Source organism: Pleurodeles waltl, chromosome 4_1 (genome assembly GCF_031143425.1).
Source record: "Pleurodeles waltl isolate 20211129_DDA chromosome 4_1, aPleWal1.hap1.20221129, whole genome shotgun sequence".
Classification (NCBI taxonomy): Eukaryota; Metazoa; Chordata; class Amphibia; order Caudata; family Salamandridae; genus Pleurodeles; species Pleurodeles waltl.
In genome coordinates, this window is record NC_090442.1 from 242,168,457 (window position 1) to 242,181,453 (window position 12,997).

A 12,997-nucleotide genomic window follows, 5' to 3' on the forward strand; every position below is an offset into this window, starting at 1 on the left:
CGGGTGGCCGGGATGCACAGAGGTGAAGTCGAAGCCACCAAGGTGGCTGTCCCATCATGCAGTAGAGCAACCATGCTCAAGTGCCCGGCTCCATAACCAAGGAGTCAGTCACCAGAAGTATGTTTGCCAGGGTCCCAGAACATCAAACGTTCCACCAGAGATGAAGAAAGGGAGCAAAGGTCCCAGCCCTGGAGTAGAAGCCACTCTAAATAGTCCACAGTAGTTTGGCGGTGCCAGTGGCTAAAGTCCCTGTCCAGAAAGGGGGTACTTTCGATAGCCAAAGAACACAATGTTTGGAAATGAATAAGTAGTCCATAGCTGACACCTCAACGTCTTCAGTCATTGTCACTAAGCTGGACACAAGGGTCATCCGCAGCTAATTCATCACTGCTTGCAACTTTCTTGATCTGTCTACGACTAAATTTCTGAGCCAACTTAGGGTCCGTAAACAGATGGATCTTTCTCTGCACAGTGAACTTCAATTTAGGTGGATATAGGCGGGCGTAGGGCAGCATTCATAAGAGTTATGAGGCACACTTTGGACACCCTGTGTGAATTCAGGGTGTATGGAAAGTTTATTTCCCTGTTATTTGAGCTCTGACGACTTCCTTGTGAGCTGCAAAATAATGTCCCAATTGCTTTAATCCAAAAGACGATAATTGGTCATGCCGGGACTCCCAGCGGGGCCCTCGGGCCCAATGAGCAATGGACACGCTCCACAAAGTGACTTTTCAGTTTCTCCCAAAACAGCGACTTCAACATGGAGCTCGATCTTCCCATGGCGGTAGACTCAGGTAAGCCTAAAATTCATAGGTTATTCCACCGGGAGTGAGCCTCAAGGTCCTCGCTCTTGGCCTTAATCGCATCCAGAACATTCTCCATTCGCAGCAGTTGCTCATTGCGTGTTGTACCACCATCCTCCACATCTGTCCCTCGCTGCTCCGGTTGATTTAGACGATCATCATGCTTCTCCAGTTTATCAGACATGCTATCAAATCTACCAGTGAGTGCTGTCACACATTTACTTGTATCCTGCTTTGTTGGTACGTCAGCCCTTTATACATTAGTTTACATTTGCTCTAATTCCACACCCACCTGAAGCCACTCGTCAGTATTTCTAGACGTTTATTTCAAGGATGCTACATTTGAGATCGCATTCTCTCTTCAGAACATAGCCCTCTTACATTTGTGAGCTATTTAAATATATTACAGTTTGTCCTCTTGAATACAAGTAAGGAATGTATTCACCCTTTTACACTTCTTTTCTAAGACATTTGATGGGTGGCTCGAACTAAAGGGGCCAACAATGGGTAGTTTGTATTTTTGTATGACTAACTAATTTGTGCTCATTATATCAGCCAGTGCAGAAAGATTCTTAGATGTATTGTGTTTAATATGCAGTATACTCACTTGACATTGTATGCATCTTTTGCCTTTTTAGTCTTCTAAAGCACCAGGGGCTTTGGCACCTGCCTCCCAGGAGCCTTCTGCTACTACTACTACTGCTGCTGCTTCTGCCGAGTCTGATGGCAAGGTCTGTCCTGCCGCTTGATACAAGCACTGCATGTCCGTTTTCCTGTGTGGTGCAGGTCTGCAGGGAACATAGTCAAATCAAAATGTTTTTTACACCTCTTTTTTTTTTCTCCAGTTTTTAGTCCGTGCATGTGTTGTCTTGTTTTTCATAGCTTTTATTTTATTGCATGGGCCCTCATGACCTAAAATAAAGAGAACTGCAGTTAAGATTTCCTGAGGCTAATAGGGCATTCTAAGGACACCTTTTTCAGTTAGCATTGTTATTACATACTGTTTTCTGCATGTGTAATCTACACTGGGAAGTCACCGTAAACAAATGGAAATGTGATTGAACTTTACTTAGATGTTTCTAATAGACATCTCTTCCTATACAGTTCTCATTTAGAAAAACCTCCCTCTGCTAGACAGAATGCAGTAAAATGTTCAGCTTTGGTAATTGAGTGCCATTTGGTTTCATGGTGACTCCAGAAGCAAGTGATGCCATCTTCATCAGGAGGTTCTGTAGAGCGCATGCTTGTCACACTGGGGGGGGGCTGATCGGCATTCTCTGGTTGGTCAGTTACAAGTCAGTCAGTTTTTGAGGTAGGCAGGTCCAGCATTCTGTAGAGCCTTATAAGCGTGTGTGAGGAGCTTGAAGAGACTTCTATGTAGTATGGGATGCCAGTGGGGGGTCAGTGGATGTGTGACCTATATAGGTACTGTTAACACCCATGAGATTTTTGAACAAGTTGTCCACTTTTGATCTGCTTTTTTCTTGAAAACAAATGTCCCTAAAATTAGAGTTGAGACCCAGTTTGGTTATTTGTTAATATGTGGTCCAGTTCTTGTTAGTCATTTCTACAGGTGCATTTACCCCTCACCTATTATGGGCAGTTGCATCAGGAGACTGTTCATGTGAACCAGTTTTCTAAGCTCCATCCCCCCCCCCCCCCCCCCCTAAAAAAAAAAAGTCTCACCTCAGGGAGCTAGATACGTTCCTGGACACTTGTACTCAGACCATTACAGATGAACCAAGAGAACCTACGTACAACTAATCTGTAATGCTGTCGGCTGGATGTGGGGGGGGGGGGGAGCTGGAGGGGGGTAGGGATTGATGTCCATTGTGACACAGATGCCCATCGGAAAATGGGAGCATTTATGCCTTGGGGGCCTCATCCGCTCTCCAGCACCCGTCCTGCCCTAAGACCAACCCTAGTCATAGAACTCCTGGCTCTCAAGCAAGCTCAGATGTTAACAATCCTTTATCTTAGTCTTGGATACTAAAGTAGTAGAAAACCAATTACCAGGACCCCAAGGGCAGTCAAGTTTTTGTGTTCTAGAATCCCTGAGCTCAGTCTGTGGTGGTTGTGACACTAGGAAGAGTGCAGTTCATGGTCAACCTAGGCAGCTGATTTATTGAGCATAAACTTCTGATGTCCAAAGTACCTCTGGGCTCTGGTTTCTGGTTGTACATCTGCAGATATAGCTCAAGTCCTCCCTTCTGATCCCTTAATAGATTAGGTCTTCGAGCAGTACACAACCGACATGGCCACAGGATCATTGGCACTGCAGTCTGTGAATGCTGCCAACAATTTGGCAAGGTAGCCATATAGCAGGTAGGGGATAAGTAAATAGACCATTTGCCTAGCTAGAGGTATTAAAACAAACAGTGGATCATGGGATGGCTCATCAAAATACATGATCCTTTCTGGTTTCTTTGGATTTCATAGCTGGAGGATGTTGATTCTGCAGTGAGACTGATTTATTTTTTAGGCTCTCTGGGTTTTTTGAAGAATGTCTAAAAGTTCTGGTTTTGCTGTGTGATAGATACAAATGTTTGGAAAAAGTTAAGGAATGCCAACAGAGATCAAGGTGCTTAGGGATCTCATCTACTCCTAAATATTTTTCCACAATGCAGCATTGGTCATTGCTGCCAAATTCCCAAAGGCTTACCATTTCTAGGAGTCAGTATTTTAAACAAGCATTGACAAAGCCACTAGGTCTCGCCAGTGCAAGAGCTATTGGCTTTGCCAATGTGTTTTAGCCATGTTGTACACCTGCATGGCTGCTGTTCAGCATGGCTAAAAGTTAATGGCGTAGAGGATAGTGACATGGAGAGTCGTACAGTGGAGTAGAGTGTTGTATATTGGAGTGTGATAGTGGAGTTGCATAGATTGGCGTAGAGTGGACTGGTTTAGAGTGCATTGGTGTTGCAGTGGCTTAGAGTGCAGAAATCAGTGGTGTATACGTGCAGTGTTGTAGATTAAAGTGCAGTGGCGCAGAGTGGAGGGATGCAGAGTAATATGGGACCACTGCTGGTGGCCAGCAGAACTCAGACAAATTCCCTCTCCATCGAACCACGCACAAAATCTCAGGATCATCCTTGACCGCCAACTATCCATGAATGGACAAGAAAAACTGTTACCTCCTCCTGCATCTACATCCACTGTATGCTGCGCCAAATCTTCAGATGAATCCCTGCTGATACCAGAAAGACTGAATGCACGCCCTGCTCACCAGCTGCCTCGACTGTGGCAATGTTCTCTATGCTAATGTGTCCTCCCAGCTACCCAAAAGACTCCAGACTCTACAGAACACCGCAGCCATGCTCATCCTCAACTTCCCTAAGTGTTCTAGCATCAGCCTGCACCTCGGGAACCTTCATTGGCTCCTGGTCCAGAAGAGATGCCATTTCAGAATCCTCACACTCGCATACAAGGCTCTCCACAATCTAGGGCCGTCCTACATCAACCGAGCTTCTGTGTCCCAACAAGACAACTACAATCTGCCACGCTCAACCTCGCTCACCCCTCCCCCCTCCGCATCCATTGCAGCAGGGGCTGCTCCTTCTCTTACACAGCAGCCGAATCCAGGAACAGCCTGCCCCTCTACCTCCAAACAGCTCCCTCCCTGGCAGACTTCAGAAGGAGACTCAAGACATGGCTTTTCGACTGAGACACTCCACCCTCAGTGCCCAGCTACCCTCACAAGTGATAGTGCTGTGCTATACAAATGCTATGATTGATTGATTGACAGAGAATGCAGTAGTGCAGGGTAGGATGTCATAAATTAGAAGGAAGTGTTGCCTTGTAGAGTAGGGTGGTGTTGAGTAGAGTTGCAGATAATGCAGTGGCGGAGAGTCGACTGGTATAGAGTACATTCGCATATCGTCGCGGAGTGCATTCGTGTAGAATTCAGTGAGTTAAAGTGCAGCGGCACAGAATTCAAAGGCGTACAATGCTGCGTAGTAGAATGCAGTGGTGTGAATTGGACTTGTGCATAGTAGAGTGAGTGAGGTGGGGCAGAGTACAGTGCCATAGATTGCAGTGGCGTAGAGTGCAGTGTTGTCGAATAAAGTGGCAGAGTGCAGTGGTGTAGAGCGGAGTGATGTAAAGCTTAGTGGAGGAAACTGCAGGGTTGCAGAGCAGTGTCGTAGAGAGCAGTGGTTTAGAGTGCATTGACAGAGTGGTGTAGAGTGCTCTGACGTAGAATGCTGTGCAATAGAGTAGAGTGGCGCAGAGTGGAATGGAATAAAGTGCAGTGGCATAGAATAAATTGTTTCAGAGTAGAGTAGAGTGCAGTGGTATAGTGTGAAATGGTGTAAATTGATGTAGAATGCCATGGCATAGAGTGCAGTGGTGCAGAGTAGATTAACGTGGTGTATAGTGGATTAAAACAGACTGCAGGGGCGTAGAGTTGAGTGTTAGAGTAAATTATATTGCCATAGGATGTATTTGTATTGAGGGCAGTGTTGTAGATTGTGGGAGAATGGAGTGTTGCAGAGTAAATCAGAGTGGTCTAGACTGGAGTGATGTAGAGTGCAGTGATGTGCAGTGCTGTTAGAGTAGAATGCATGGATATAGACTAGAGGCTTAGAGTGAAGTGACGTAGACCGGAGGGACAGAGTACAGTGACGTGGAGTGGTACAGAGTAGAGTGGGAGTATGCATGGTGTGGTAGAACACTGTCATTACAGACAACACATTTTCACTTGAAATGACCATTCAATTTGCACATACAATTTTACGAATAAAACTGTACAGCCCACAAATGATAATCCATGGAATTAGCATAACCTGGTGTATTTATTTTATTTTGATCATATTAAAGTATTTTTTTCCAGCACACTTCAGAATTAACATAAAATGTACTTAATTTGAGCGTTCATTAGTCTGATATATTCTAAAATACTTGCACAGTTATTTTGAATGTTGTGTGCTAGAAAAAAAAAAACTTTCCTGCCCCCAATGTCCAACAAGATTGTCACACAAATGCTCTCATTTTGAAGTCTGAGAAAAAAAAAAAATCATCAAGTTCATCCCTCGGAAGACAGAGCCTGACATTTGACCTCTGGTTTTTGAATGCACATCAAATGTGAAAAGAGGAGAACAAGATTTACAGGCCTATTAACAGAAATTAATACTCATGGAAGAATATAAGGGGAGTTAGTGAGAAAAGGCTTTGCTCCTTGGGAGGGACAAACTCACCCTGGACGCCTAAAACAAATATAGCAAGCAAGAAGAAAGCCAGAAAATGTGAGTTACAAAGGGAAGCATCTGGCGGAATGCATTCCCAGGGAAGCTTTCTGAATGTCTTTAACAAACCAGAAAGCTGCTCTGACTGGTACGCTTTGACCTAAATACAGCCCTTGTCTATGGATATGCCTGTCCAGTTAGTTTTTCAGGATGTGACCTGGTTCTCTTTCAATGTATTATTAAAATATGCTGTTTTGAAAGTAGAAACTCAGTTTATCCGGACTGTTGTACAAAGCTGTGTTGTTCAGTTCTAACTACCACTCTGATCTCAGCCCACCTCCCTTCCTAGGATGGTTTGTGAGTGGTTCATAAAAGGAATCTGCTGAAATTAGTGTCCCCTAGAAAAACAAGCATATCCTTCTGTTCTACATAATTTCTTGGCGACCTCCCCTCTTTGACTGCAAATTAGTTAACTTTGTGTGTTTTTTAATTTGTAAGTTCTACTTCGGCTCTCCAAAATTCCACGCTTAACCTATGTGAAGAGCAGAAGAATGTCAGATCTGATTTCACAGGCTCCCGTAAAATCTTCTGGAGACCCGTGAAGTGGCTTCTACTGGAGTTTAATTTATTAGCCAAAACTACACCAAAATCTGGGATGCGTCCCTTGCCTGGATTAAGGTCACATGAGAAATATGGTGAAAGTTTTGAATCCCATACTGAACCTAAGTAGCTTATTCTTTCATGCCCCAGCAAAGAGATGAGGACAGCCTGTCCCTGTTCTCTCTAGAGGTTGTTTCATTGTTTAGATAGTGGTCTCCACATGCCATTTATGTGGCTTGGGGTTGGCTATCCCATCCTCCTCTTTTCGAGAATGTTGTTGTTTAACTTATGTTGCCAGAAGGTTTCGTATGTTTTCATGATACAGCCTCACTTGAAACGATAGAATTGCTCCCTTACAGTTTAAAAAATATTGTTTATTAGCATCCACACTCTGGGATTGTATCACTGTGTGTGGGTATCATGGTCGGATTAACAGGGCTGATAATTGGCTGTTGTCTGAGTGGCCTGTGGCAAAGGCCATCTGTTGGGCCATTTTTAGGTTTTGCTTTCATGCACACGCTTGCAAAATCTTTTTAGAAGAAAAACATTTTTTTATAAAAGGGGCTTAGAACCCGCCCCTTACTTACCTGAACTCACCATTCGTCCATTTCAATGTCATCCTCATGTACTTGCTTATCATGGGCCAGCAAGTAGTCTCTTGTTATCTGCTTTCAGTTCCTGCTCTGCTTTTGCTGTCAAATGGAGTTGTGACAAAGTACAGCTTCTAGTCACTCGTTATTGGCTGATGGCCAGTTCTTTCCACTGGAGTAGTTAACCTTCTCAAGTAGCCTTCTTGTGTTGCTGAAGCAAATCGCAACCAAACACAATTTAATTGTTGATCCCTAGTCTTAAGCCTACCCCAATTCCAGAGTGGCTGTAAAGGGATTTAATTCATTTTGCAATCATTGGTGATTTATTTACATTTCCAGTGACTTAGGGGGTCATTATGAACAGGGCGGGATTCCCCGCTGTGTTCATGCTGGCGGTCTAAACACAGGGCGGCCCAGAGGAATGCTGGGCCAGGACATTGCTGACGGCTCCACATGAAGCCGTCGTCAATGCCGCAGTGTGGCGGGTGCAGCAGCACCTGTTGCGGATATCACTGCCTGTAAATCTGGCAGAGACATGCGCAATGGGGCCCCTGCACTGCCCATGCCAAGTGCAGGGGCCCCCTGGGAGGCCCCATAGCACCCCTTCCGCCAGCCTTTCCCCGGCGGGGGAACCGCCAGGGAAAGGCTAGACGAACACAGGTTCTTTATGGCCGTCCAGACCGCCATGCCGGTGGCGGTAATTTCTGCCACCGCTGGCATGGGGGTCTGGACCGCCATGTTCATAATGACCCCCTTAGTTTTTAGTGAGAACTTTTCACTTTACAATACCTGGTTAATCTGTCAGAGCTCCCTGTTATTTTGGTGATTTCACTTAGTCGCCAGTTCGAATGCTGACAGACCAATCAGCCATCATTCTTCCAAGGTCGATAACAAGGTAACCAACATTAAGTTGAGTACTGTTACAGCTTATCTAGGACAGTGCTTTAAATTAGTTTGTACTGCCATGCCCTGATTTAATTACCATGACAGGTGCAGAGCGCAATCTAATTACTAGCTCTGTATACTACAAAACTATAGCTTCGCCCCAAGCACTTTGACATCATTCGCACTTATGTTCGCACTCGAGAAAAGGCGAAATAAACTTGTAAAATGCTGCAGCTTTTTGTAAATTAATTTCAAATAACCTCACCCATTCCCTGACTACAATGTTGGAAACATTAACAGTGTTTCATATGACTAGTTTCCTTACTCGCACCGAGAGAAAGTGCTGAGTACCTGCTGGCACTTAACATTGGAAAAAAACAAGAGCAAAGGCAAAATGTTTTCCATGTTAAGGGCAATTGCGGGGTAGAACAGTGATGTGGCAAAGCAAAGATGACATGGATCCTAACTTAATCAAAGAAAATGGTCCCTCCGCTATGCTGATAGTAAAATTGCTATCTTTGGAGGGCAGTGCGCCCCAAAACCAATGGACTTGGGTGCCAATGCACCTAGGGCACTATTGAGAGCTATGCCCCTATGGTAAAAATATATTATTATGATAAATTACGCTTTTTAAGTTGGGCCTCTGTCTCTGGGCCATTTTTATGCTCAAATGATACATTTGGCCACCTATCCTGCTCCGTGCAGTGGGGGGAGGGAGAGGAGGAGTCACTCATAAATAGATTGAACAGGAAGGGTTGTAACCACATGGATGCCAAGCAAGGTGTGTAGGCTGTGCAGCAATGCATGTCTACCAAGTGCTTTAAATGGAAATATAAAAGTGCAGGTACTCCATATTTAGGATACTTGTCTGCTCCTGAGTAGTGTTGGTACTCTCCTAATCAATATATTGAAGCAATGTTGAGAATTACCGGTACTCCCCCATTAAATGTATTGCAGTAGTGCTGAGAAGTGCCTGTACTCTCCCATTAACTTCATTGCAGCAGTTCTGAGACATGCATGTCCTGTACCATTGAATGTATTGCAGCAGTGCATGTACTCTCCCATTAAATGCAGCTCGGCAGTGCTGAGAATTAGCAGTACTTTCCCCATTAAATGTATCGCAGCAATGCTGAGAAGTGCCTGTACTCTCCAATTAAATGTATTACTGCAGTGCTGAGAAGTGCCGGTGCTTACCCATTAAATGAATTGCTGCAATGCTGAGACGTTCCAGTGCTGTCCCGTTAAATGTAATGCAGCAGTGCTGAGAAGTGCTGGTGCCCTCCCATTAAATGTACTGCAGCAGTGCTAAGAAGTGCTGGTCCTCGCTCATTAAATGTATTGCAGCAGTGCTGAGAAGTACCAGTACTCTCCCATTAAATGTAGTGCAGCAATGCTGAGAAGGGCAGGTACTCCCCAATGAAGATTAAATAAATGCAGACAGTAACTTGCACATCTGAAGCACTGCGTCTTGCAGGCCCCACAATATATGAATGTGTTCCTGCTTCTCTCAGGAGCAGACCACTGGGTACACCCGTGCAGCATCACGCCCTGCGTCATCTGACACACATGCCCACTAGCACCAGGTTAGTTACCTTTTAAGACATCAAGGAGCCACACTGAACTGCATTCCGGACCTGTGTGTGAACTTGACTCCATGGCACAGGACCAGGTTGGGACTGTCCTGAACTCCGGTGCTGTGGCCAACCCTGAGGCTCCCAATACAAACATGCGGATTGTGACAGAAGCAATAGATCCCCTTTCCCTCTCTGGCACTCCAGGTGAGCTTGTTACTCTCCGAGAAAGTGGACACCATAAGAAAGTAATCTGGAGCTGTGTGAGGGTCAGTGGTGCCAGAGTACCGCCGTTGTGCCAAGATGTTGGGAGACATTACCTTTCTAGTTTGAGAATTGCAATTTTTAGGTTTTGCCTGCACATGTGCTTGTGCGCTGTGCTTGCAAAATTCTTTTGTGAAGGAAAAAAATATCAAAGAGGGTTTAGAAAACTCGCCCCTTGCTTACCTGAACTTATAATTTGTTTATTCCAACTTTGATCTCATTTACTTGCTTCTCATTGGCCAGCATGTTGTCTCACATCATCTGCTTTCAGTTCCTGCTCTGCCTTTGCCATCGATGCTGTCGAGTGGAGTCGGGACCAAGTACACCTTCCGGTCACTTCCTTAAGAGTAGTTAACCCTCTTGAGTAGGCGTCTTGTGTTGCTGAAGCAAATCACAGTAAAGCTCAATTTACTTTCTGAGCCTTAGTCTTAGCCTGCCCCAGTTCAGAGGTGCCGTATGGCGTCCGATCTGAAAGGTCTCATTAGAAGCTAATTACTAACACACAGACAAGTTTATCCTTTTTATTAATTTCACCAACACCTCCTGTTTCGTAACCCCCTTTATCTGCATGTAAGGATAGTTCTTCTGCTCCCCAGAGCACCAAAGATTCAAGGAGGCGATGTTCAATCTGTGCGGCGCAGTCACGAGTCCTGTGGCAGATCTTAGTATTTTTAGAGGCGCTAATTTGTCTTTGCACTTGAAAAACTGTAATTATTCTTTTTTGGGCCCTCCCAGCCTTAAACCCCCAGTGCTCAGTCAAAATGGTGGCTCATTGACTACTGTAAAATCTCTGCACTGGCTATGCTTGTCTAGTCAGAAGGGACTTTGTAAATGGAGTCAGATACAGCTAGTACCAAGCATGCTATTGGGGGGGACCATAGGAATGCATAATTTCCTTCTTCCAAGGGCCCACGACACACAAGAACCACTAAATGAGGCAGCTCATTGGGATGGTCTTTAGAGGCAAATATAGGAAAGGTTTTCCTTTTCAGATGGACGAAATCTCATCTTTTGCGTTATTTCATATTATACTATTCTGTAATTTAACTAAATTCTTGTGCTTTGTTTGGCAACTTTGTGTGCCACACTCATACACTGATGTTAACCACCTCTGAAGGATAAGAAGCAGTGCAGACAACTTTTCGTTATTACTCCATTCAAAAGTTTTGCCTGCCTTTACAAATATTTTTGTTCGGGGCTCGTGACAAAAGACAGTGTCTATTTACTTAAAATTATAAAGGCTCACTTCAGCAGCACTAGGTTCTGTTACATCGTGTAAGCACCTGTGCAAACTTTAGTAAATCTGGGCTTTTTTGTCTGGAGGCCTTTGTAGAGTTCTCAAGTTTCCCAGTTCCATGCTTGAATTTTCATCCAGTCCAAATTTTTGTTGCTTGTAGGAATTTGTAGACCTCTTTGACCAGTATTGTTTCTTTCAATTCAGGGACTTGTAGTCCCTGTTTTATAATGGGATATACAAGACTATAAGTCCCAGAATTCAATGAAATAAAGCTGGGCTGGATCAGCTAGTCACATATGGTATAAGTAAATTTGAGTGGGCTACTTGAGAGCTGTGTGGTTAGTGTATGGTGAGTCACTTTGTGCTTCCAGAGTTTTCAGAAGACCTTTATTTGGGGTGAGGTGGACTAAGAATCCCTAAGTAGATTTTTTGGGTTCCATTCCTTAACACTTTCCTCGAAAATAGATCAAATAGACATAGATCTGTGCTGTTTCTGAGGCCTCCTTACCTTAGATTCTCACACACCTCCCTGTATTAGAAGAATTGCTTTCTTATTTCACAGCTCCAGCCTCATAGGCTCAGGTTTCTCTCTTCCAACCCTCTGTAGCTCCTCCGGTCAAATACTTTCCTTTGCTTTTTGGTACTAGTAGTTCTGTTCCCCGTGTCACACATTCTCTACACCTATAGTTCCAAAATCCAAACTAAATGACTAGACTGGCTAAGCTAGTCTGGCTTGGAACTGAAAACTTGACAGTTCTTCATACCTTGACCTGTAGGTAGCAGATATTTCTGCAACAGGTGCATTAAGTAATCAAGTTCTGTTACTTGCTCGTTGTCGAAGCATGGATTGCAGAAAAATCCTTGTTACTGCAATACTTTGCCATCAGTCATGCACTTTTATTTAACAAGCATTGGCAAAGCCAATAGGTTTTGCCTCTATGAAATCTCTTGGTATTGTCAATTTATTTGTAGACATGTCAAACAGCAGCACTTGTCACAGATCCAAAGCTTGTATTCAGCTGCTGTGGAATTGCATTTTACCTTGAGCCCGTTTTGAGCATGCTAGGCCCTGTGATACTCAATGATTACAAGACCTGTTTGTTGAACAGCTCATGACCTAGATGAACTTTGTTTGCTGTTCTGTTGTGTTTGCTCGGAACGCATTATGATGCAAGGCTTGCTATCAAGAGAGCCCTCATGAAATATCATTGGACGCTTGCTGAAGCAATATGTATGAAGTAATGTACTATCCTGTATATGTGTTGTCTGTTAGATGAAAAGTTCCACCTTGCAATGTGAGACACATAGGCTATGTGCTATAACTTCCTTTCTGTATTGTACCTTACCTTATTTGGTGTGATATAAAGAATTAACAGTAATACCTTCTGCAATGTCGAGAAATGATCACATGCTAATGTTGAGAATTAATGAGATGCATGAACACGTCTTGTGGCTTGCAGAAATAAAAGATCATGTATGACTTCCTTAATTTGGACTGCTTGGACTTGACCTCTCAAGCCAATAGTCTCTGTGCACGTCAATAAAATATCTTTCATTATTCTTCCTTGGCTGGTTGGTCTTTGGTTTTTGTACCTGAAAGAAGGCTTCAACACTGCAAATAAACATTTGCTTGGACCACCTTGGCTGCTGGCACACAACCCGAAAAGCTGCTGCAGGCTTAGAACAGAGGTCAGACCTCAGTATGACTAAGTACAGACTCTGGGTGGCTGCTTGTCATGTGCAGTAGGACAATTGGCCAAACTGAGCAGGCACAGCATGTGGTGGGTCTTCTCCCATCCTGAGTCACTGAGCATGACAGTGAGCCCTCTGGGAGTGGCAATGCTGTTTTTGAACATCACAGCTA

General features: G+C 44.2%; 1 protein-coding gene across 6 annotated transcripts in view; it reads left to right on the plus strand.

The window, feature by feature from the left end:
- The window catches only part of DNM1L (dynamin 1 like), a 473,848-nt gene that overhangs the window by 364,515 nt on the left and 96,336 nt on the right, over positions 1-12,997 (plus strand). For 4 of the 6 annotated variants that reach the window (XM_069228228.1, XM_069228229.1, XM_069228233.1 and 1 more), the window contains one exon: positions 1,442-1,534. The exons of the other annotated variants lie outside the window; for them this stretch is intronic. In XM_069228228.1, the coding sequence (XP_069084329.1) occupies positions 1,442-1,534 (93 nt within the window). The remainder of the gene's footprint in view (positions 1-1,441; positions 1,535-12,997) is intronic. 6 annotated transcript variants of the gene reach the window in all.